We start from the raw sequence: 26,032 nt of genomic DNA, 5'->3' as shown, positions 1-26,032 counted from the left end.
TCACATTCCCTTAGGGCCTCCGTAGTACGGTGCAGGCTGACGAACTACACTTGCGTATTTGTACTACAAGTCCCAGCATGCTGTACGCTTTACAAATACGTCATAGCCTGTCGATACCCAGCGAGAGGTAAAAGAAGTTGCTGAAGATAAGGGGGTCTGGGGATATATATGATGTACACGTCTTCGTTATAGGAAGCGGAGGGTGGTCTAAAAGAAAAGATTCAGTTAAGAGCTGACTGGAGAAGACTGGACTGAGCTGGATGCGCCGAGTCTCCGGGTGGGCTCACACAAACGCAGTCCAGCCAGGAGAGCTTCGTCTTCGTCGTAGTGGCATTTAAAAGAGAAGTAACCTACATGCGTTGCTCTGACAAGACAGTTGTTTTAACTAGCTAGCCGTCTAGAAATGCTGCTTTAGGTCGCTAACTATGTTATAACTGTTAATTACCCAGGACTGAGAAGTGTACTGTGATATATATGAGCTGTTTGTTTGGCTAGACCAGCTGCGACTTCGGTGTTGTGAACATCACGAACGTCTTATAACCAGACCTACTTATCAAAAAATACTGCGGGTTTCAGCACGGTTAAAACCATTTATATATTTACCATAACCTACGTGTTGGTAAAGTTATGACCAGCGGTGTAAACTGTACTTTGCATTTAACGGTAGTTAGCATAGCAAGCTAACAACTTGCCTTGAATCTGCTAAATGCTAGCTAGGTTAGCTAACCTAACTAACAAGCTGTTTAAATAACGTTAGGATGTTCAGCCATGACTTTCTAACTGATGTTAGGTAGCTAACAAATTAATTATGACATGACGCGTTAAAAAAATGTATATTACAGTATCCACTGCAATATATACCCCAGCTGTCGAGGTCTTTAGGAGGATGGGAACACAAGAGGAGGGAAAATCCATTAACGTTAGCTGCTCTTTCCCATAAGTGAAGCATCCGCGTATTGATTCAGTGCTTACCGTTATTAGTGATCCTACAGGGGTTGTGCTCTTTTTTTGGGAGAGACATCTGACATCTGCTTTGCACCTTAAGTACCTAAATACCCCGTTGAGTTGTACAAGCATGGCCAGTGCCGGTGACGGGGCTGCACAGGCTCAGCTTCTGCCCGCTCTGGCCCCCTCCAACTCCTCACCTTCGGACACTGACAAGGGTTGCGCCAACGGTGACCTGATGGACTCCTTCGGCATCTTCTTGCAAGGCCTTCTCGGAGTGGTGGCCTTTAGCACCCTTATGCGTAAGTAAACTGACCCTGTCTCTTAGTTCTCCCTTTTTTCCTTCATTGCGCCAACATGGTCTTATTCTTGCACCATAAAACTTTATAATTACGTTGGCAGCTTTTTTAAATGTCACCTCAGGCCCATGTCTTTCTATCAAGTGCTGGCTTTTCTTTACCGGTGTGACCTAAGAGCAGAATTCCACCGATTCCTTTTTATTTTTGCAGAATTAAATAATTAAGATGTAAATAAAGTCTTTCTGAGAGGTTTGATGTGAAATGCTCCATCCTAGAGGAACTCTGCACACTTAAAAAAAAAAAGATGGTTCTTCAAAGGTTCTTTAGTAAATGTAGTTGTTGTATGTAGAACTATTTCATGCTTGAATGGTTCTTTGCATGAAAAAAATGGTTCTTCAGAATGATGGAGAACGTACATTTTCAAAAATGGTTCTGTGTAAACCTTTTTGAAAATGGTCCTATATAGTGATAACAATAGGTCTACTGTTGTTAGAGGCTTGACACTGTGACTGTTGCAGAACCCTTTTTGGTGCTATATAGAACCATTTTCTGAAAAGTTCCGTAAAGAAACATCTGCAACACACTCTCCATCATTCTGAAGAACCATTGTACCATTCAAGCAACCATTCAAGCATGAAATGGTTGTATATAGAATTCATGGTTTTAAATGGAACCATTGCATTTTCTAAAGAACCACCTTTTTTTTATTACTTCAAATTGTTAGTAACGTTGCCCGATGTCTGTGACATTTCATTATATTTTTTATTTTATTTTTGATTTACCACCATATACATAGATGTAAAACAAACATGTACATATTACTATAAAAAACTCATTTTCTGTAATACATAAAATGGCTATGTTTGTGTTGTGGACATTGTGACCCCTAGTTGCTATCACTAGCACTGTAAAGATTTCTGAGTCAGTAAGTTTCTGTATAGTGCATCATTTTACATCAGACCACTCTGAATTACTTCATTTAAATCTCAGTGGTTTAATTATGTAGGAACTTTGAAAACCTTTAAAAATTACCCTTTCAGAGACTTAAAGAGCTATGTCTTAAGGGTGCTGGGTGGTATCAATAAAAATTCTATAAAAACTAAATCCAGTTAAAAATAAGATGTTGCTGGTTGTTGTTGTTGTTCTTCTCCTTCTTCTCCTTCATGCTAGCATGATGCAGTATTCAGAAAATTTAATATACATTTTAGAAATCCATAACATTGTATGAATTATCACCTGGTGCTAGATGAATACATTTCTGTGTGACTTTTAGTTTTCAAATACTTCAAGAGGACAAAGAACAATTAAGAATTAATGCATTTTGTGTCTGCATTCTGCTATGATTATGCATGTTATCTATTTGTATATTTGTATGGTCTTAACCAGCACAGATAAACCCTGTTCCCTCTTACTATTGCAAAATGAATTTGTGCGAGAGCGGAATTATTTTACTATCTAACAGAGGCATTGTAAAGAGGCCTGCAAAATTGCTCTTTGTTTTGCTGATGCAGGTTTGTAACGTTGCTGTAGTAGGCCTAACAGCTCTTTATAAACTGTTCTAGAAACTACCTTGCTAGAGGTGCAGTTCCTCTTTGGCACTTAAAGAGTGCGTAAAGAAAATGGCATGTTCTTCAAAACATCCCTCTAACTGAACTGATGGCAAGGTGTACTTCATTCTAGAGCATAAGAGGTTCTGGGGTAAACTCTAATATGAGCCTGATGCTTTGTTTGAATTGGAACGTACCTGAGGTAGGCTTTAATATGAACCTGATCCTGTGGTTTAATTTAAGAGCACCTGAAATTTCAGATGCCCACAACTATAATTTTGAGTTAACTTAATTGCTCACTCAGGACCTAAGAAGTGTACTATGACATTGCCAAGGCCTATCACAGTCTGTAGAGCTAATGTGGCAGACTTTGTGTTTGTTTAGGCATGTGTGAGCTTGCGTAAGTCACACCTGGTACATGCCTTGGTAGCACAAGAAAGACTAGTTCAGCAGAATCCCATGCAAGACTGGCCAATTGGACTACTTTTTGTAGTTGGTTGAACAACTAAGATGCATATAGGAAGGTAAAATGCATCTGGTACTCTCTAGCTTTTCAGCACAGTTGGGAAAGGATGATTACCCTGTAAAGCAGTCTCTTTTTGTATTCCTGTCCAGCCCCCAGCCCTTTTGAACCCAGTTATCAGGAGTGCTCAATGGCTAAACTAACAGAGTCCCATGTGATACGAACTCCAAAAGAATGAAATATGAACTAACTTTATGATTGTCAAGAATGGGGACTAAATACTTAAGCTCTGAATAATTTTGTAACGAAAGAGAATCAACACTAATTGTATTGTACTTTACATTAGCTATGTATTACTGTCATTTAAAGGGGAACTCCACTGCTTTTCCAACATTTCTTTATAATGAAATTATAGTAATAGAGTAATTTGATGTGAAATACATGCAATTTTTTAAAATGCATTAGTGGCGTGAAGGTACGTGCGGATGTTGTGAGGCAAAATAGTACCCAACAAAAACATTTTTCCCCACTTGTACCACTATTTTATTAATAAAATGGCTATATTTGAATTGTAGACATTGTGACCCCTCAATCATGTTACCACCACTTTAAAAAAGAAATTAGTTTTTACAATGAACCACTTTACATCAAACCACTCTGAATGATTTTGATTATATCTCAGTGATGGAGTTATGCAGAAATCCTGAAACTTTTCTAGAAATCCCTTTTTTTTTCAATTGATTATTCTTTGCAAAAAGTTTTTGTACCAAGATTATATATATATATATATTTTTATCTTCCTCTGAGCTTATATTCTACAGAGGTTTTGGTATGTAAATAGAAGCGGAGCCAGTTGTTGATTGTGGGCCAGTTGCCACCAACATCAGCAGTACACATACAAACAACTATTGTCAGAAACAGCGAGAGCTTTATTGATGGGGGTTGCCGTCACTCATGGTCAATAGGCTAGTTCTAGCTGCCATAGTTTAGATAAAAAATTAAGTAAGCGATGGAAATCCCTCCCATTTAGGCCAGGGTGAAATTCTGTATTACTCTTGTTTGTTAGATATTGCGATTACAGTATACTTTAGTGCAGGTTACAACGCTCAGAAAGTGTACTTAAGGGGCCCATATCCTGCATTTTCTCTTTAACTTTGTTTTTTTGTTTGATGTCTACTTATAACATTTGTGTGGTTTTATGTACAAAAATGGTCATTTTTTTGCATGATCATTTTCTAACATTTCTTTAACTCTCTAAATGTTTTGTTACTGTGCCTTTAGGATGGATGCAAGATATATAAGCTCTGCTGTAATTGGCTGCCTTGTATTGTGCCTCATTCTGAAGAGCTGAAACACTCCTTAGAATTTCCTTAGCTAGTTGTACTCCATTGTGCCTTATTCAAAAAGCAGTCCAGGCTAAAACACTACTTATAACTGCTCTATATGTGAATGTTTTGGTTTTTGTGACATCAGAAAAACAATGACTTTGTTTTCTTTTATTATGTGGTGTTCATGCATTTTAAAGAGTGAATGAAACTGTTTACATAGTACAACCCCATTTCCAAAAAAAAGTTGGGACACTGTGCAAAATGTAAAAAACAAAAAAACAGAATGCAAAATTATTTAAACCCTATATTTAATTAAAATAGTACTAAGACAACATATCAAATGCCCATTTTGACTTTGATACCAGTAACACATTTAAAAAAAAAAAATTGAGACAGGGACAACAAAACACTGGTAAAGTTGTGTAATGCTAAAAAAACACCTGGTGGAGCATCTTACAACTGATTAGGTTATTTGGCAACTGGTCAGTAACACAACTGGGTATAAAAAGTGCCTCCCAAAGAGGCTGTGTCTTTCAGAAGTAAAGATGGGGAGGTGTTCACCATTCTGTGAAAGAGTGTGCAGTGAAATAGTGAAGCAATTTAAGAAAAACGTTTCTCAATGTAAAATAGCAAAGAACTTTCGTCATATTCGGTACATAATATCACTAAAACGCAAGTTAAAACTCTACCATGCGAAGAAGAAACCATATATAAACAGGATCCAGAAACATCGCCGCCTTCTCTGGGACTGAGCTCATTTAAGATGGACTGAGGCAAAGTGGGAAAGTGTCCTGTGGTCCGACAAATCAAAATTTGAATTTCTTTTAGGAAATCATGGACACAGCATCCTTCAGGCTAAAGAGGAGAGGGACCATCCAACTTATCAGTGCACAGTTCATAAGCTAGTATCTGTGATGCTAAGGGGTGCAGTATTGTACATGGCATGGGTGGCTTGAGCATCTTTGAAGGCACCATTGATGCTGAATGATATATATACAGGTTTTGGAGCAACGTATGCTGCTGTCTAGACAACATCTTTTTCAGAGAAGGTTTTGCTTATTTCATCAAGACAATGCCAAACCACATGTATAAACGTATAAATAAATGTATACATTATAACACATGTATTATAACAGCATGACTGCATAGTAAATGAGTCCAGGTGCTAAACTAGCCTGCCTGCAGTCCGCATCTGTCACCCATTAAAAACACTTGGCGTGTAATGAAACAAAAATGTGAAGACCACAAACTGTTGAGCAGCTGTAATCCTTCATTAAGTAAGAATGGGAGAACATTTCACTTTCAAAAGTACAGTGATTGGTCTCCTTAGTTCCCAAAAACTTGAGTATTGTTAAAAAAAAGAGGTGTTGCAACAAAGAGGTAAACATGCCCCCGTCCCAGCTTTTTTGAAACGTGTTTCTGGCATCAAATTCAAAATGGGGAAATTGTTTTTTAAAAAAACAGTAACATTTCTCAGTTTCAACATTTGATATGTTGTCCCTGTACTATTTTCAATTAAATATAGGGTTTAAATTATTTGTATATCATTGCATCCTATTTTTATTTACATTTTGCACAGCATCCCAACTTTTTTGGAAGCAGAGTTGTCCATCAAATACTTCTGTTTCAAAAAAGTGAGGATAATTAGCATTTCCAAGGAATGGGCCTTGTATTCAGATTCAATTAAGCATTACAACAGATTTGGTTATGTGCACTAGTAGTACATGCTCTGTAGTTCCCTAATGTGAGTTTCACTGTTGTGGTGTAACAATATTTTTTCTAGGACCTAAGTGACTAGAGTCAGAGGACAGTATATAGTAGCACAGCCCTCTCTTGGTAGCTGTTATTGATCCGCTCTGTGGATCATGCCTTGTTTAAAATGCTTTTCTTTCCTTTTGTCTCTCCTCTGCAGTGAAACGCTTCAGAGAACCCAAGCACGAAAGAAGACCCTGGAGAATCTGGTAAACCATCCACCATTTTGTGTCATTCGAAAAGCACTTTTTCTGCAATATGACCTGCAGTGTTAAAGTAATACTGCACTGTGTTTCAGTCAGTACTGAAGCAGAAAGTCTCTATAGCTTCTTTATGTTTCTTGGAGTTTACTTGCCACCTTTATATAGAGTGACAGTCACAGAGGAATGGCGAGAAAGTTGTTCGGCGGTGACATTTGAAAAAATCACAAGGTTTAAAATTTTGACATTGACTACTTTTGCGCATTAAGTGAAATTCAGACAGGACTTCAGTTTCAGGACACCTGGAACCCATAGGTAGGACTGGCACACTTACTCGATTAAACTTTGTTTAAAAGAAAAGAAAAATAATAATTTAAAATGTGCCGTCTCCATGATTTGACAGTGATTATTTGGCTGCTTGGTATGCTCTAGAGAGAATGTCTTTTCGCTCATAGATTAGAAGTTGCATTTACATTGTTTTTACTCTTCGGCTAGTCGTTCAAAAAACGCAGTCGACTAGACTTCATTGTCACATTAAAAACAAGATGTGAGTTTTCTGGACATCTGTTGAAGGTATTTTCTTGGTATCTTGCTAGTAGGGGCTGTAGAAGATACTTTGGGTTGAGGTATGAGGTATGAGTATGCACTGCAGAGCCTCAGGCGCTCTGCTCACAGAAGTATACAGAATGTCTGATGTAAACTGCATTCTAAAATCACTACGACTCTCAGAAACTCCCCTCTCATGGAGAATTTTAAACTGGCTCTGGCTATTGGTACTTTGGTGCACTGTGCAATGGGAAGCAAAAGGTTGTTTATCAAGTTAAAAGGTACCAAGAAGCCTCACCAGTAAGCATTTCAGAGTATAATATAGGCCTAGTCACTGAACCAGGAAACATTAATGATATCCTGTTTTCAGAAGTTATTTCTTTAGAAAGCCAGTAAACAAGAGATTCTTATGCGCTTCTTGACCAGTAAAAGTACTTTGGGCTTTAGCAGAAAAACTGATTTCTGTTCTCTTCTCCTGTCTCTTCACTGCAGTTTTGACTACCACTGTATTTCAGCTAGTCAACTTCTGACACACTGCGACTTATTAGTCAACTAGTCCATGGAAGCCCTAGCATAGATGTACAGTACATGCTGTAGCTCTTGCTGTTGAAACACAGTGGAGTGTTGCTTTAACACTGAACAGAACCCTTTTTATTCATCACTGCACCTGGCTGATATGTGATCTAACAGCCGTCTTAGCCCCAGCAGCTGCTCAGATAAAAGGTAATTTACAGCCAGGTGAGAGCTAACAACGTCTCCTCCCTCTCACTGACCCTGCCCACCCCTCCACCTCCCCCAGGTTTCTGGACACCTCCAAACAGGCCATTGGGATGCTGTTCATTCACTTTGCCAATGTCTACCTGTCTGACCTCACAGAGGAGGACCCATGTTCACTGTGAGTCTGCGTCGTCATTGTTGTCATTGTCGTTGATGTCTGCGTTGTGTGTTGCCTGTGATCCTGTATGCTTCTCTGAGTGTGCTTTTATTTGTGTGAATAACTTGTGATTGTGATGATCATTTTTCCTGTCTCATGCCCACAGATACCTCATAAACTTCCTGTTGGATGCTTCGTTGGGTATGTTGGTGATCTATGGCGGCATCAGGGCTGTTAGCGCTGTGGTCGAATGGAGGCAGTGGGACTCGCTACGCTTTGGAGAGTACGGTAAGGCTAAGTTTATTTTCTTTTCAGCAAGACACCCAACTCACTAGATAAAAAAAATCAAGCCTGTTCAAGCAGAGACGAGGAAAGGATGTTTCTCTTGAGCAGTCCTCACTTTCTGTCTAAGGGTATGCAGCTCACAGTGAAATCCAGCCTTGTGACATATTCCCACAGTGTGCTGAACCTTATAATAAACTCAATCAGGCAGCTATTGAAGCACCTGCCTATTGGATTCTATCACAAATGGGTCTGTTGACACCTTTCATGAACATGCATTTGCTGTAATCTGACCGTGTTCAAATTTCAGTTAACCGCATGAAAAGCCCTAAGGACGCTTTGTACTTTAATTACGATCACTCAAACAACATTCGGAGGTGATCTGAGATGGATCTTGACCACATTTAACATCATTGTAAATGGACTCCGTAAGGTTACAGAGCCTCCATCTTTCAAGGTAATGAAAGATGAAGGCAGCATAAGTTTGTAGTTAACTACAAAATTAACTGCCCTCTCTCAGTCTAGTCCAATTAAAAAGTCCCAGCCAAGCTTGTCAACTCGCATCATAATGAGGGAAAAAGGTTAACAAAAGTAAAATGTAAATAACGCATGCGTTTATGTGGTTTTCACACACAGAAAGTAAAATCAGCATTGTAGCATAAAATGAAAATGGAATCTGGTCAAAGTATATCCAGATACAATTTGGTTATGAAATCCATGTTAATGCAAAGTGTAAACAGGCCCAACTGTTTTTTTGCACATAATCAACCGTATACTAAAGACGTGACAGATAAAGATTATGTTGAAATATGCTGGATATATTTAAATATTTTCTGTAAAAATACTCCTCCGCAATTTCTCTTAAAGCGTTAAGGCCATAAAGCATTAAGGTTATACAGACGTGCTGATGTGGTTTAGAGCACAGTATGACTCACTATGAGCTATGAACAAACACTTTAATTCAATGCAAATGACAAACCACTTCTAGGTTGCATTCACTTTTGCTATGTGCACAGAAGCACTATGTTGCCACTGTCTCATTTGTTCAGGAAAACACGTTATTAATTAAACGAATGAGACATTGGCACCAATAAGCTGCTGCAGTGCAAATTGAGTGTTAATGGTTATCTGTCATGTGTTTAATCTCCAGTAATAATTTTTACTGATTAAGCTAATCTGGTGAAGAGGTCGGTTTTGAATAACGTGGAGAAATTGCTTGCTGTGCCAAATTTAAAGCCTTGTTATCAGACTTGCTGTGGAAATTGTTATTCGCCTCAGTGCACCTGCAGTAATTGGCTAGTAGTATGCAAATGTCACCCATTCCACTGTTCCTCTGAACAGTGTTATTGTAGTAAATGGAGGTTGAACATTGCTTTCCAGGTGGGCCAAATGAATCATATCCTCCTCGTTTTCAACATTTTCTGTCCTGCTGTTGACCTGCATTCTAAACAGTCGGTCTCTAAACAGTCATTCTGTAAACAGTCGTTTGGTAAACATTTAAGCAAATTAGTTTTTGACTTCTGAAAATTTGTTAAATTAGTTCTGTGTGTTCCAGTTGTTAGTTTTGGAAAGAACAGAGTCCCTCACTGGTACTCTGTCAGAGTGCCCACCGTCAAGGACTGGTCATTTAACTAATTTACTTATTTTGTGTGTGTTTGTGTATATGTAGGGGAGCCGGTGCAGTGCACTGCCTGGGCAGGTCAGTGTGCACTCTATATCCTCATTATGATGTTTGAGAAGGTGGTCATCATCCTGGTGCTGCTCATCCCGCAGTGGAAGAAGGTCAGTGACACATGACACCTTGACTTTAGCCTTTTATAGGTGTATTTTCTAAGGCTGCACAGGTTAACATTTGTTAATTGTTATCGTAACATCAGCCTTCATAATACTGATACCGTAGAAGGCTTCAACATGCCTCTGACCAGACACTGAATATTTTATGGCAGTCGCAATATGCAGCAATGTAGTAGCAAAATGGTGTTTTGTCCTTATCATGCAGCTCTTTTTTACACAAATAAAGAAAGAATTTCTAAAAGAATTTCAGAACTGTGTGCAAAAGTGTTTTAGCAGGTCAGGGGATATTACTGTTCCAGCATTTGTTTTTAGCATGAGCTGAAACAAGAACAAGAAATCAGAGACCATGCTTCATTTAATTAATTTTCAGTTAATAAGTACAAGTTATGAATTTTTCCACCGATACTTCCGAGGTGGTTAGATATAACATAAGCTACTTGCATGAGCAAGAAGCAAGGCAAAGCAAAGTAAGTGGTGGGAGAAATCAGTTGTTTCTAAAACTGGTGTTTCACAAATAAATAAAAGATACAGAACAAAGTGGGACATCTACCAATCATGCAAGACTGGGTAGACCACCAAAACTGTCACCATCAGTTAAACAGTTCCTGAAGCTTTTATCTTTGAGAGTCTGAAGAAAATTAAGCTCTTCATGCTTCAAGTCCACAAGTGTTTGTCCATCTTTCCACTGTGAGCAGTAAGCTCAGTGCTATGAGTCTGAAAGGATGTGTAGCTGTCAAGAAGCTCTTACACAGAAAAGGAAATAAACAAAATATGAAGAAAATTGAAAAAACGAACAAAGAAGCTGCTGATGTTTTCAGAACAATGGACTGGCCTCCCTAGAGTTTAGACCTCAACTTCAGTGAATGTGTTTGGGATTACTTGGATCATGAGAAGCAGAAAATGCAGCCAGCTTCTAAGACTAAACTTTGGAGGTGTGGAAAAATATCCAAAGAATGGACACTTTTGAGGCTTTGTGTAATTTCTTGTTAAATATGTTTCGTGATTGAGTAATGAAAAACCTAATGAACATGTTTACAGGAAATTGAATAAATGAAGGGTGGTCTCTGACTCTTGCATAGTATTGTAAGAGAAAGTTAACTCTATTTAATTTAAATAATAAAATAATAGTAATGATATTAGTCATGTGATGTTATGGGCATTTGAGATTCTACATTTTGAAAGTATGTATGTCTTCCACAGCTGGCTATGCTGAACCCTATTACAAACCCACATCTGGAGCTTGCTATCGTCATGCTAATCGTTCCGTTCTTCGTTAATGTAAGTAACAGTTCAGTTGCTGTCGCTTTACAAGGCTATTAACCTACAGGCTACTGTCATGTTATATAAGGCTACTTACCTTCCCAAGCTTTAAGTTCATACCTTGTCTTTTGACATCTTTAAAGCTAATATACTCTTTGTAATAAATTATAAATTAGATACTTTAATAATAATTAATTATTATTATTATTACTTTACTGTTTCCCAATAAACAGTATTTTTATTTTAGCTGAGGCATAAACTGTATGGGAGTCTATGCCATTTTGTCAGATATTTTTCACCCTTGTGAAAATATATATATATATATATATATATATATATATATATATATATATAATTTTCCCACAAAAGTACATTTTTTTGCTGACAATCACATTTGAGTTGTTTGGTCTGTATCTGTGTGCTTCTGTGTGTGTGGCCAGGCCCTGATGTTCTGGGTAGTAGATAATTTCCTGATGAAGAAGGGCAGGACAAAAGCTAAACTGGAGGAGAGAGAGGTTGGGGACGACTCTCGTGGAAGCAGCAAAGTGCGTTACAGACGAGCCCTGTCCCACGACGACTCTGAGTCAGAGGTGAGGTTACAAATGCTAGCGAATCACCAGTAGTGCGTAGTAACAGTGATTCTTAAGAGTGCATGATAATCTGCCTTCACATCATGCAAAAACAGTATGATTCATGGTTACCTTTTGTTTTCAAGTCAGTGAAATGGTCCTTCCTGTCAAAACCACACACATCTTGGCAGTTGTCAGAAGACTGTTGGAACTTTTTGTTTGTTTGTTTGTTCTTAACTGCCTGTACTAAAATTTCATTTGAGGTAATGATGTTGGTTTTATTTGCTTAGTTCAGTCCAAACGCTTTTACTACTGCTCCAGGTCGGTAGTTAGCATGCTCCCTGCTGCATGTATGTCCATGAAGAAACAGCAGAATGGTCCATTCAGAAAGAAACTTATTAAAGCTCCACTCAGCGTTAAGACTTATGCAGCTGAGTTTAGCTTGCACTCGGGTATGAAGACATATTTGAGCAGCCTAAAAAATATTTCAGATAGATTTTATACTATTATGTAAACTTGTGTGTGTGTGTGTCTGTCTGTGTCTGTGTGTGTATATATGGAGAAATGTTTTTTCCAATTAATTTTGGACTATTTCTGTTGGTCCGTTCATCATGAAATTTTGATACAACATAAATGGCAGCTACCTTTTTCAAATTATGTCAAAAAAGGAAAATCATGGAGATATGAGTTTTTGTCCCAGCAGCAACACATAAATTTAACAATTTATGCAACCTGCTATGACAACGATTGTGTATCACTAATGGTTTTCTATTATCTTGTAGTGTGACAGGTTTCATAAATAAATAATAATAAAACAATAATAACTAAAATAGAAACAATGTTCATTTAATAAATAAGTGAAACACATACCTTGAGCTTTCCTTATTCTTATGGTATATTCAAATATTTCTGATAATATTTAATAGAATATTTGAATAATTTAATTTGGTAGTTGCAGCCCTAGTTTATTATGGCAGTTCTAAAATTTGCGTTGCTGTGTTGAATTGCTTTACCCATGCCCAGTGTTTTTCTTAACCTCTTAAACCAAAAGGACCCACACTTCCTCAATTATATAACTACATAAATTACATTGTATGTAATGTAATATGTAAACATTGTCAGAGTTTCAAAGCATACCATTTACTACCTAGTCTGTACAGTCTATAGATGGAAAAGCTACCAAAACAGCTCTTTTTGAATTTGTTTGAAATGTTATGAGAACTATATCAATTGCATATGTCCACCTATTCAGCCTACAGCAGTTTAGCTCCACCCATTCACAAATTCATGGATGTATAAGGAGAGTCTTTAGTTCTGAGTGCTTTTTAAATGAAACACAATAGAGGATAGTCAGTCAGAACAGAGATGTAAGGTTTGTTTTTTGATTCATAGGTTGACAACATTTAGCCTTTTTTGTGGAAAATGCTGACATTGATTACTTGGATGAATAAATCAGCTTATGAAGTTTAAATTACATTTCGTGTGTTAAATGGGCAGTTACATAACATGATGTCACCCGTAAACTCAGCTTTCCCTGTGCTCTGATCTGGTCTAGTCTGACTTTCTCTCTGGCTGCCTCTCTCTGTTTTTAAAAGCCTTTTCCTGTAGATCAGAGCAGTGCTTGCTCTTAGTCAGTATTTTTACTGGCTTACTAAGCAGGTGGAGCTGGGCGCGTGATTCGCCCCATAGCCTTTAGACAGAACCTCCTCCTTCTGACTCTTACACATGCAGTTATTAACTTTGGGCAAAGCTTACTGTACTTGTAAATCATTCTCTCCTCTTTACTTTTGGATCACTTAGTGTAATTCAGTTACTGCCTAGTCATTACCTAAAGATGAATTATTGGACAGGCTGTTTGCGTTAACTGCAGGTGTGTGTCAACTTTTTGTTTGCGTCAAGCATCTAGCCTTTATTTGTCTTCTTTTATAATGACTTCTATGTGAACAGTGTTGGTACGTATGAGTTGTAGCATTGTAGATTGATCTTTCTCTGAATTTACTGTTTATCTAGCTGTGCCAGATGGAAATTGTTTGTATTAACCAAAATAACTTTGAGTCATGTTTACTCAAATTCCTCTTTTTATGTAACATTTCTTTAAATAGGGTTTATATAGAGAGTAACAAATTGAGACATGTGAACTGTGCTGAAAGCAAGGCATACTTACTTTAAGTGTATCACACAATTTATATAATATATTATGTATGTTTCATAGGTATGTACTACATTCACTAATAAACCAAAAAAGTGTAAATTGTACTGGTTAAATCCACTGAGAGGTCCGTAACTCCTTGAACCACATGCTTTTTATTCAGTTATTAATTTTAAGATTTATTATTTAGTTACTGTGGTTCAGTTATTTAAAAACTACTATGGAAACTAGTATTATAAGTAATGTTGCTATGAGAGTGAACAAGTGTAGTTTGGCCTGTTAAATAGTTTAAAAGACTTTTGTGCTTATTACATTAATAATATGTTTAAGGTAGAGTGCTCGGAATACACTGTAGCAAATGGTCACATTTGAACAATGTGATATTAAGAAGTACCCAACACTGTTTAAGGATAATTTTTTTTCTGTCTTCCTGCTTTCATTTTTTTCTCTTTTGATCAGGTTTGTGTGTTTAGGCAAGCTACTATCTTGGGATGCAATGATATGGACCAGTGGAGAGATCCAGTATTTTTCATGCACATGTCTGCTGATGCCAGTACATAAACACTGAGGAAATGTAAAAGCTGGGATTACATCTAACTTAATTAGCCTTATTAAGAAATATATTGTCCATTCCTTTGGGATGAATTGGAAATTCGATTGCAAGCCAGGCCTTCTGGTCCAACATCTTTGTCTGACCTCACAAAAGCTCTACTAAGTGGGCACAAATTTCCACAGACATGCTCCAAAATCATGTGGAAAGCCTTCCCAAAAGAGTGGAGACTTTTATAGCTGCAAAGGGAACTTCATAATAATGACCTTGGTTTTTGCAAAGTGATGTCCTACAAGCTCTTATAGGTATGATGGTCGGGTGTCCACATACTTTTGGCCAGGTAGTGTGCAACATCATGGCAGTAAAATATAGATGTGTTTTAGCAGTACTAAATCAATGTCACAATCAAATATCAGTTTGAAATATTGGTCAAATCTAAACATGTTCGATCGAGCAGTGCTCTGCCAATACCAATATGATTCTGATGTCATTGTGCATACCTGTAATAGTTCCATGGTCGTTTGGACTGTAGTGCAAAAGATTTGAGTGTGCAATTTGATTTGAAATGGTTTAAATACCAGCTAATATTTTGTAGGATTGAAAAGTTAACAGTAGACTTTGTCTTATGTGTTCAGATTCTATTCTCGGCGGATGATGAAATGGAGGATTCGGACGGTGATGAGGATGTACGTAGGCTCGCTGGTCTCAAATCTGTGAAGAAGAAGAAGCACCGGCTAGGTATCCCTGTCTGATGTCAGATCAAACACTAGATTGTCCTTCATTCATGTCACCTACTCACCCTGCTGCCTTCTGCTGGCTGAATGTAGAGGACAAAATTGAGCCAGGCAATTCAACTTGTGTGCTAGGATAAGCAGGTAGGAGGAATATTGACACACCTGAACACAGAACTGCAGGTAGGAACTGATATTTAAATACCAATCATGGACCAGTTAGTTACGCTTTGGGAGCATCCTTATCATGAACTTCTGGGGGAAAAACAAGCAGCTCTAACAGCCAATCGCAATCTCTTTTTCTTCACAATGTCACAAGGCATCTTTCAATTGACTCTTCAAACAAAACAGTGATGTGTCTTTAAAAAACATGTCCTTTCAACTACTAAGCTTCATGACGAGTGGATTCTGGACCATCTTAATAAGTAAGCAGTTGGTGTGTTTGGACTGACTATATTGTGCTGGATGATTGATCCCAGCATCTCTGTTCATGTCTCTCTGAGGTCTTTGTGCACTGGAAGCAGTGCTGGTTCCTTATGCCTAGATTGGTTATCACAAAATACTGTATGGCCGACGCGGTTATTTTTGTGGAAAAATTCTGGATGTGCTTTACCACGGGCACCGAACAGCAAGATCTCACTCAGCATCTGTCCAGCCTTCAAGCACACCTGTACGTTTTTTGTCTCTTCTCATTAGTACGTTGTCCTGTCGGTGACATCAAAATTCTTACGATATTCACAGGAAATGCAAATAACATGAGTGTGCTGACCAAGATTGCTCTGGCAAAGGTTTGTTGTCTGTCTGAGTGGGTCTGTCTGTGTGTTAAACTCAGGAACAAATGGTTTGTCTGGCAGTATTATACGGCAGTGCTGTGTAACACCTTGGATATAGCAAAGAAACTGGCCTTCTGTAGCTGTCTATATATCACTTAGCTGGCTACATATAAAAAGTATGGGAATGTCCCAAAAGGTAGTCCCTTTTACATGCTTCATTTTGGGATTTTTGTGAGTTTAAGGGCAAATTTCCCAAGCAAGGATTATGCTTAATTCTGGACACAGCATTCTGAATGGAGGTTTTCCTCTAAAAGGAAAATGTAGACCAGGACTAGGCCTAATCCCTGTCCTGAAAACCAACTCTTAATGTTTGGATTAGAAATTCCATACACCTCAGAGATTTTGTGTACCTGTGTGTTTTCGTCTTTCTTGTGGTGTTTTACATGTGTGTATTTATTTGTATGTGGCCTTCTGGTTTTGCAGTGTTTTTTTGTTATTGTTTGTTTGTTTGTTTGTTTTCATGCCAAGTTGGAAATTGGGTACAGGATTCCTCTTTCAACTTTTGCACAATTCCTTTAAGCACTGTGGTCATTGGATATTCCATTATTTATGTAAAATGCTTTCTGAGAGCTTTTTGTTATGCCTATGTGTTCTGTTTTTGTTAAGGCTTGCAGCAATGGGGAACCATTTTCTCTAATCCAGTGTGTTTTTTGTTTGTTTCTGGTCATGTATTGCAAGTTTTCCTTAATCCTTTAAGGTTCTTATCCTAGTAAAAGGGTTCTGGAGCTTTTGGGAGTTCTCTGCCTATGATAAAGCACAGATAATTTTATGGGAGTTCTTCTGCATCATGTTTTCTCAACAGCAAAATTCATAACTTAAAGGAGCTGTGCCAGCTTTTAGGCATCCTCTGTAGATTGTAGCTTTTTTCCCCCCTGAGGGAAACTGAGAGGGACATACAAAATGGGCATGCCCTCGTGTGGTGTACCCGTTTACTGCCGCCAATTGTTTCTGGTGTCCGCTCTCATCCTCAAGCTAATGGACCAAGTGTTGTGCGTGTGAGTGCGTTCTGAAGTCTCAGAGACAAATTAATACTATGGTTTTGTGTCTGGCCTGCTGGTTTACAAAAGATTACTGTGATGATTTTCAGCACTGCTGATAAATAATGGTGACAAATGGAATGGAACTTTTCTTTGATAAAGACTCACTTTGTTGGAGTTTGAACAACAAAGTTACAAAATGGAGAGGGGGCTTGAGTACTAAACATACTAAATGATTGAAATTACTGACAACTTGCATTATCATTATATATGCTTTTTCAATAAACACTGTAAAAATATAAATTCTCTGCTTATTTGTTCATGGCTGGTTAGATTGTGTTATGCTGCTTTTAAAGCATCTCTGCATTTCAAATGCGACTCTGTGTGTTCAGCAGTTTTGTGAAAAGGTAATTCCCTGACCGGGAATCGAACCCGGGCCGCGGCGGTGAGAGCGCCGAATCCTAACCACTAGACCACCAGGGATCTGGATTGTCTTCTGGCAGCTGTAGTAACTCTGTGTAAGATGAGAGGCATATGGCATGTGATTTAGAGCAGTGTTTCTAAACCCTGGTATTAGAGGCACGCTGCCCTGTATGGAGCGCTGCTGGTGACATCCTGTATAAATAAAAACTCATTAGGATCTCATTCCCACATTTCATTACAATATGGCCACACATTATTTTTATTCATACAGGATGGCACTTTTATAGTGGGTACGTTAAAAGAGGATAAGCACCAAAATGTGCAGGGCAGTGGGCCTACAGGACCGGTCCAGAGAAACACTGATTCTGAGAATAGCATGAATTATGAGTGTCTCACTGACTGGTCTAAGGCAGTGGTTCTCAAACCGGTATTCAGGGACCCCTAGAAGATCCAACCCTACTCGCAACCACACCTAGGGACAGAGGAAAAGTGTGGACCACCTGGACTTCACTGAGGACCACTTTGAGGGCTGCTGATCTGAATAAAACCCCTCGGATACCCTGGAATATGCAGTTGATTATCCAGTCCGGAAGGCAAGAACCTTAGATGAGGGCCTCTGTTTTCTATGTTGCAGATCTCTGCAGATATTCTGACAAATTATGCCACATTACATTGCTTTGCTTTTCTGAACAAATTGTGGATATTGTCAGTTGTTCAAGAACACTGTTATAATTATATATAATTAGTTTACTTGGATTTTGTGCAGCACAGTCAATAAAAATCCCTGTATTCATAGTTTTTGAGGAGTACTACTGGTTCTTTTTTTTGTTCCAACTCATTAAACCTCAGGGAAAAACTAAGTATTGTGATACTTATTGAGTTTCATGAAAATGTCTTTTAAGTGTTGTAATGTTATGTTTTTGCCATATTGCCCACCCCTAGTCTAGAATGTGTTTGGATGGCAGGGGAAATGCCACTTTCATATTTTCATGCCACATTCAGCCACATTGACCTCTGTTAGTGTGAATCAGTCATGTGTTCAATGCATTGTACCGAGTTGAGAGTTTACTAGGTTTACCCTGCATGTTCACACAAATTGTACATTCCAATACAGCAAAATAACCAACCAGCTCAACATTTCTAGCATCAGTTAGTGCGCAACTGAGTGTTGGAATGGACAAAAGTGACCTGGGTGACTTTAAACATTGCATAATTTGCCGTTAAGTGTGCAGGGTGCCATCCTGGGTTCTTCATGCACAGCCATTTGCAGGGGTTAACAAGAATGGTGTGAGAAGCAAAAACAGCTTGTGGGTCAAAGGCGCATGACAGGAAATCTGCAAGCAACCCGACACACTACAACCAGGCAAATGACAACTGAATTCAACATCGGTGTGTAGAATGTCATGTTGGGACATACCACCTTGTCAAAAACCGGGCTGGGTGCCAACGATGTCTGCTAAGAACAAGAAAGCCTGTCTCCAGTGTGTACAGGAGTGTAATAGTGAAACTTTTAAGGAGTGGAGAAAAGTTGCCTCATCAGACGAATCCAGATTATTTTTGCATCAGCTAGATGGAGGGATCAGAGTTTGGAACAAGCAGCTTTAATCAATGGAGTCAACATCAGAGGTTCCTGATGGCAGGATGACGATCAGAATCAGAGTTAATTGTGCAAAAGTATGTTTGGACATACAAGGAGCTTGTCATCAGTTACGCAGTCACAAGTAACTCAACGTGCGTATGTGCAGCAATTGTTCATGAGTGTAAAAGTGTGAGGTAAGAAACTTTGCTTGAGCGAAGCGTCGCCCTGAAGGGAGAAGCTGAAACCGGTGATGAGCCAGGTGTGACAGGTCAGCAATGATATTTTTTTTTTTTCTGCATGCTTTCTAGTTCTGGACGTGTGCAGATGAAGCAGTGTGGTAGATTATCATTGGTCTTTTCTGCAAAGCTGCAGAAGACTGGTGGAAGTGGTGATGACCAACTGTATAATGTGTGTAGAACTGAAATGGTAGCTCTTGAGGTTGAGCTTCTTTAGCTGCTGCAGGAAGTACCTCCTTTGCTGTGCTTTTTTTTGTGATGTTGCTGTCCCACTTCAGGTCCCTGATGATTAATTTCCAGGAGCTTAAACTAGCTCCACTGTAATTTTGTGAAAAGGTGTTTCCCTGACCGGGAATCGAACCCGGGCCGCGGCGGTGAGAGCGCCGAATCCTAACCACTAGACCACCAGGGAGTTGTGCTGCTTTTGAGTATGTGTAGGACTGGGGGCACTTGCCAGCTGACTCTAACTGGGATACCCCTAGATCTGAAGTGAAGTGAGAAATCTGGTCCTTGAGAGCCGGATTCCTGTGGAGTTCCTGCACAAATAGAAATTGTGAAGTGATTCTTGGACTCCACAGATTTCTGCTTGCAGATCAGGGGCCAGGGCCTTTGTATGGCCATCACCATACACAACCTGTCAATACCTCAACACATTATTGTAACACCAGCCAATGAAATTAGTCACAGGACTGAAATAAACTGGGAAATGTTATGTTTTGTGTCAGTGTGAATTTGTCACCAGTGAGTGATGTGTTCTGTTAGATCCTAACTGGTTTTAACTGGAACAAATGAAAAAGTGAATTTCTCCAGATGCCATCCAGTCAGGTTTTTGAAATGTGTTGAGATTGCTGACAATTATCAATGCTGGAATGCACATCAAGCAGTAGAAATAATGTCAAAAAGAAAATGTTTGCATTCAAAACATGTACAAATGTACAGCAGAAGATGAGTAGTTGAGATTTTCAAAAAACAGTATTAGACCTGTTATCATCTATAGTTCGTCTTGACTCAGAACTAGCCTACAGGTCTGCATTTGCATTTATCCTGAACATTCAAATCTTCCTGCATTTTAGTAAAATACCCTGCAGCTGCCAACAGTTGGAGAGGAAGGTGATTTGCTTCTAAAGCCAAGTTTACCAGATGTGATGTAACCTTTTGTCTTTCCGGATGGTGAACGTGGAAAAATATACCTGATGCGTTTCAGTTGTTCCTGCATAAGTGAGAAAAGTGCAAGCATCTTTTATGTGTAACAAAGAAAAAGCTGTATGACCTCTAAGCATTCTTTGACTGTGTTGTGGGTGTATCTTCCAACATGCTCTCAAACAGAGTGAAGTCATATTTACTTATTAAACATCTCGGCCTACCAATTAGCTAGCTAACATAAGAAGGTGATTTATTGTTAAGCTAAATAAATATCACATTACTACATCAAATATATGGGTTATGGTTACTGGATTGTCTAACAAGCAGCAGACAGCAGGGCTCTTTACCAATGACTATGTGTCATGATGTCTTTAAAGAACATCATTACCAAAGGTGGTGAGTCTGCCTACAGAAAGGAGGTTGAGCAGCTGTTCTTCTGGTGCAGCAGCAACCATCTATTCCTGAACCCACAAAAGACTGCAGAGATGGTGGTGGACCTCTCCCTACACACCCTACATCAGCGTCTCTGTGGTTTCCACTGTGGAGTCTCTCTAGTTTGTGAGGCACCACCATATTCCTCACAAAAACAAGCCGAACCTGCATAATCAGAACAGCGGAGAGGATCATTGGATGTAGTCTGCCAGTGCTTCACAACATCCACAACAGCTGGGTGATGAAGCACACTGGCAAGATTACAGCTGACCCCTCTCATCCTGGGCATCCCCTCTTCCAGCCTTTTCCATCTGGTAGAAGATTCAAGGCCAACAAGCCAGCACAACCAGACATGCTAACAGCTTTTTCCCCCTAGAGCTGTAGTGCTCTTCAGCCACAGTGGTTACCTCGCAGTTTAAACTTAAACTGAATCAAACCACCCTTTCTGTATAATTGTGTTTCATAATACTTATGTGCACAACTATACAAATGTACACTTTTATGAATGTTTATCTTTTTTGCAATATACTGTATATAATAGTTATGATATTATAGGTCTCCTTAGACCCTGCACATATGTATATATTCATTTAAACCTCAATCCTAACCACTAGACCACCAGGGATTTGGCTGTAGCATTCCTACCTGGATCATCTGTAAAGCTGTAAGAACACCTGTTGGTCCTATTGTAAACCTCAGCCTTCCTACCTACCTATATAACTAATGAATTTAACTCTGTTAGAGAGATTAAGCTTTATTCTAATATTCATCTACAAACAATATTAACAAATGAATAGCTTAGTAAATGATTGATATTACTGGTATATATAACATTATTATATGACATTCTTATCAAGGATGATCTGTAATATACTGATGATCTGTAATATACGCTATTAATGTTTCAAAGAGATTCCACTCTAATTAGTGGTAATTTTGTGAAAAGGTGTTTCCCTGACCGGGAATCGAACCCGGGCCGCGGCGGTGAGAGCGCCGAATCCTAACCACTAGACCACCAGGGAGCTGGGTATAAAATTTGGAAAATCACAGTGTAACCCTAAACAGCACAGCTCTGTCCATAATACAGAAGTGAGAGTCATTCTAACCAGATAGCCCTCACACTAGTTTAAAATGAATTAGCTTTAAAGGGACACACACCCCCCCCCCAGACCTGAGGCTGAAACCAAATGGACTAGGGCATATATTCCTAATGCATTCCTCAACTGACACAGTCAATCAGAGCACAAGGCACAGTGGCTCAACATCTATTCTTAGCTTGCTCTCCCTAAATACACCCCTCACACACACTGAAGAACTCCAGTCATTCACAAAGGCTGACTCATGCTCCCAGAAGAGTGTCCTGTTATTTTGTTTTGCTGTGTGCAGGCTGATGTGTCTCCTCCTGCTTTTGGAAAGTGCTATGATCACTGTGGACGCCCCTGTCATTTCCCATTTTTACAGCTGCCTGTCATAAGGGGTACTTCAGGAACTGCTCATTCGACAAAATATCAATCTAAAATAATAAACGAATTAGCATACTTTCATTTGAAGAAACATTAAACTAGGATTCGGGCTTTGGTTGTGATACAAGAATGAATCTATTCTTAAGAACTTTTCATAACTGTTGTGTGATCCTGCTTTGATATTTTTATAGCATCTTAGTACACTCTCAGAAAAAAAAGTAGTAAACTGTCACTGGGGTGGTACCCTCAAGGGTACATCTCAGTACCTTTAGGCAGGGAACATAACTGCACCATAATCCATTGAAATTATATTTTCTAGGTTGTATAGATTCCACACACCCCGTCTCATCTCCAGGTTTTTTATTTTATTGTTGTGTTTTAAAACATGTATATAAATATGAACATGTATATAAATATGAATATATAAATATGAACTTTTCACCTGGAAAAACTTATTTAAGCTACACAATTGGAGCTTAAAACCACTGTAGTACCTTTGAGGGAACATGTACTGCACAGAACCCTTTTTTCTAACACTGTAGCATCAAATTAGTTTGAAGTTTCATAAGGCTCAATTAGATCATTTCCAGGGACCAAACTAAGTCTGTCCTGTGGAAAATCCTTGTTTGTTTTAATGAAGGCCATGCTCGAGCTCTTCAACTGGATACTCAGTCTCTTTTTACCTTACTGTACATTACTCTGCAAAAGTCTAAGACCACCCTTCCTATTTGATTTAATGTCAAAACAGACGCTAAGTATGTTATTTATTTTTCAGGAGATTCTTTTGGAGATTACATATAAAATAATCCACTTGCATAACAAGGGAAAACTCAAAGTAAAAGAAGACAATGGGACACGTAACAACCATGCAAAACCTGGTAAAACCAAAAGTTTAATCGTCAGAAAAAGAGCACTTAAAAGCTTTTATCTTTGAAAGAGAGGAGAAAATCAAGCTCCACTCTTGCTTCAGAACTGAAAAAATCCACAGGTCTCACTGTCCATTCACTGAGAGAAGACATCTCAACACTGTTGGTTTGAAGCTGTTACTGAGAAAAGGAAATAGACTAGAATAGAAGCTGCTGGTGTTCTCAGAACAATGGACTGACCACTGCAGAGTCCAAACCTTAACATCACTGAATGTTTTTGGGGATTACTTGGATTGTGAGAAGCAGAAAATGCTAAACCAACTTCTAAGACTGAACTTTGGAGGTGTGGAAAAATTTCCTGCAGATTTCTCCAGAAAAGAATGGATGTTGTAAAAGTAAAAGTAAAGAGTGGACACTCTAAATACTGAAAAAACGCTAATATATTGTCGCTGTCCAAAGAAAAACATGTATGTCCATTTTTTTTTTTTTTACTTTTACTTTTCTACAGCATTTGAACATGGCAACTACCCTTTACACTGTGTGAAAATTTCATAAGGATTTGGCCAATAGAAATGCTCCAAAATTGCTGGGTATAAAATCTCTTTACATTAACTTACAATGAAAGTAAAGAATGTTTTTGCCTTCTCCTGTAAAGTGACCATTTTGGACAGCGACTATATGTAGTTGTTGAGACTTTCTGTTACATACACGTTTTCATTTTTTTCCTAATGCTGAAAAATGAGTAACCTGTTTTTAATGGACATTTGGGCTAGAATTGCAAGACATTAAGGGTGGTCTCTGACATCACTTTATGTGTAATATATACAAATGTATCATAATGGAAAAAAAGCATGTTATGTCAGTCATTTCATTACGGGAGGGTACGGGTGAGGTGATGGCAGGAGAATGTTTTGTGTTTTATTTGTTCAGCTGTTCATAGTGAGCATGCTCAATGAGAGGGATCACCCCCTTCAGCCTGAACGGTCACTGACGTCATGTCTAATAATATACCATGATAACGGAAAGAGAGATACAGGACCCGAGAGAGGATATCAGTGAAGGCAAGATATATAAAGAGCAGGACAGAGAAGAGCGAAAGAACAAAAACGGTCAGCTTGCTGCTGGTCAGGACCACACGAACACACAACATGTCTCAGGTACGTGCTTAAGTTCTTAAAATTAAAAGTACCAAACAGGGTTCTTTGGGGTAATACTGCTTTTGAAAAATCACCTTTGGTTCCCAAAAGATCCCTCCAGTGGATGTTTTATTAAAGAAAATGTAATTAAGGCCTTCTTTCATTTTCATTGTCTCCTTCTTCCCATTAGCCAGGAGAAGTGAAGAAAAAGAAGCGGCCTCCCTTTAAGGAGGAGGACTTGAAAGGAGCGCGCAGTAAGCTGGGGCTGAAGGGAGAGGTGAAGAGTAAAACATATGAGGTCATGGTGGAGTGTGGTGAGTGCTGTTTATACCAAACCTGCATGGAAATACAGGCTGACAATTTTTTTTCTTATAACATCTTTACATTTATTACTAATTTCCCAGTTGCTTTTGGTAGGTTAAGAAAACTTTCTGAAGTCATTCTTTGGACCTTCGGTCAGTGTTTTGAAAGTGCCTAAAGTATCCTGTTTACATGTTTGCCCATTTTTGCTATTGACCTTCAGATATCAAGCAGAGCTGGCTTTAATAATTCAAAAGTATCATGATATAAAACACTTCAAATAAATCAATACTTAAATTAATAAATTAAATTCATTCATTCATTAATACAGTTAATGAAACTTCTTTCATTGCATATTAGTTGAATTAGATGGAGTGTATTCAGTAGCTCTTTCTGTTTCTCTCTCTAGAGCATATGGGCAAAGTGGCTCCATCCGTGTTTAGCGGGGTGCGTTCCGGAGCAGAGACGGCATTGGAGAAACCCAAACCTGCAGCAGGAAGTGTGTTTGGCAAATGAGGATGTCAATAAAGAAGAGGCATCAGAATGAAGAAATATGTATTAAAGGAAAAGATGAATGAGCCAGTGCTGTAAGAAATTAAGATGGTCTGGAGGACAAACTCCAGCCTTTGGTCAGTGAGGTTTATTTGACTTTATTTGATTTTATATACATATATATATATTGGGGCCCACTTGATTGAACTGCAACATGAACCGGTGTTTAAAAACACTGACTTGTTAAAATGTTACGTGTATATTCTCTGTTCACTACTATATGTTCACTTTTTTAAAAAAGAAATGCATATGTATTTGCCAATTTCTAGTCTTATGTTTTATACATTAAAGTTTGAACATTGTAACAGTTTACAACTGTGTTCTTTTCTTTAGGACCAAAAATGTTAAATTTAAGTACAAATGTTTTAGTGTGAATTTAGTACAAGGTTAGAAAATCATAGTTGTCAGCAGCGATAATTCATAAATCACAACATACTTCTCTATGAGTTCTCTGTGAATTCTATATTATGAATAGACTTTAATGCTCCTACTGCCCCAAGCATGGCACTTCTGCTGAAATGGAGCCATTCATTCATTCATCCATTCACTTTTTATATTATTATAATAAGTCATACTGCTAAAAACTGCCAATCTTATGTGCGCTTGATAGTTATAAGTAGTTTTTAAGTCCTGTTTTTAAACTCGAGCTATTAAGCTGGGTCGATGTCTATATAATAATGTATACATTTACTCTCTATCGATGAAAAGAAAGCTACTTTCAAGTATTCACTAAATTTCTGTGCAACATCTGCATCAGTTCCATGTATAAACTAAGCAACATTCCTTTTATTGTTTAACTATTA

General features: G+C 38.4%; 1 protein-coding gene and 3 non-coding genes across 5 annotated transcripts; 1 reads left to right on the top strand and 3 right to left on the bottom strand.

Moving 5' to 3' along the window:
* The first annotated feature begins 80 nt into the window (after positions 1–80).
* On the top strand, positions 81–25,541 carry LOC118799924 (store-operated calcium entry regulator STIMATE-like). Of its 2 annotated transcripts, XM_036560036.1 has the most exons (10): positions 81–1,247; positions 6,495–6,543; positions 7,880–7,975; positions 8,121–8,242; positions 9,906–10,018; positions 11,231–11,308; positions 11,731–11,880; positions 15,194–15,304; positions 24,568–24,691; positions 25,087–25,541. In XM_036560036.1, the coding sequence occupies exons 1-10, from the start codon at positions 1,076–1,078 to the stop codon at positions 25,191–25,193; spliced, it is 1,122 nt and encodes a 373-aa protein (XP_036415929.1). In that variant the 5' UTR covers positions 81–1,075; the 3' UTR covers positions 25,194–25,541. The 2 variants fall into 2 exon arrangements, with proteins under 2 accessions (XP_036415929.1, XP_036415928.1); XM_036560035.1 differs by lacking the exons at positions 81–1,247; positions 6,495–6,543; positions 7,880–7,975; ... (3 more) ...; positions 11,731–11,880; positions 15,194–15,304 and adding an exon at positions 24,288–24,398.
* Positions 17,511–17,582, bottom strand: trnae-cuc. The gene has a single exon. It is a non-coding gene; the product is annotated as a tRNA-Glu (tRNA).
* Positions 19,678–19,749, bottom strand: trnae-cuc. The gene has a single exon. It is a non-coding gene; the product is annotated as a tRNA-Glu (tRNA).
* trnae-cuc lies at positions 21,863–21,934 on the bottom strand. The gene has a single exon. It is a non-coding gene; the product is annotated as a tRNA-Glu (tRNA).
* Positions 25,542–26,032: the final 491 nt, after the last annotated feature.

Source organism: Colossoma macropomum, unplaced genomic scaffold (genome assembly GCF_904425465.1).
Source record: "Colossoma macropomum unplaced genomic scaffold, Colossoma_macropomum, whole genome shotgun sequence".
In the NCBI taxonomy this organism is placed as follows: Eukaryota; Metazoa; Chordata; class Actinopteri; order Characiformes; family Serrasalmidae; genus Colossoma; species Colossoma macropomum.
The sequence above is the reverse complement of the archived record's forward strand: the minus strand, read 5'-3'. Positions and strand labels throughout refer to the sequence as shown.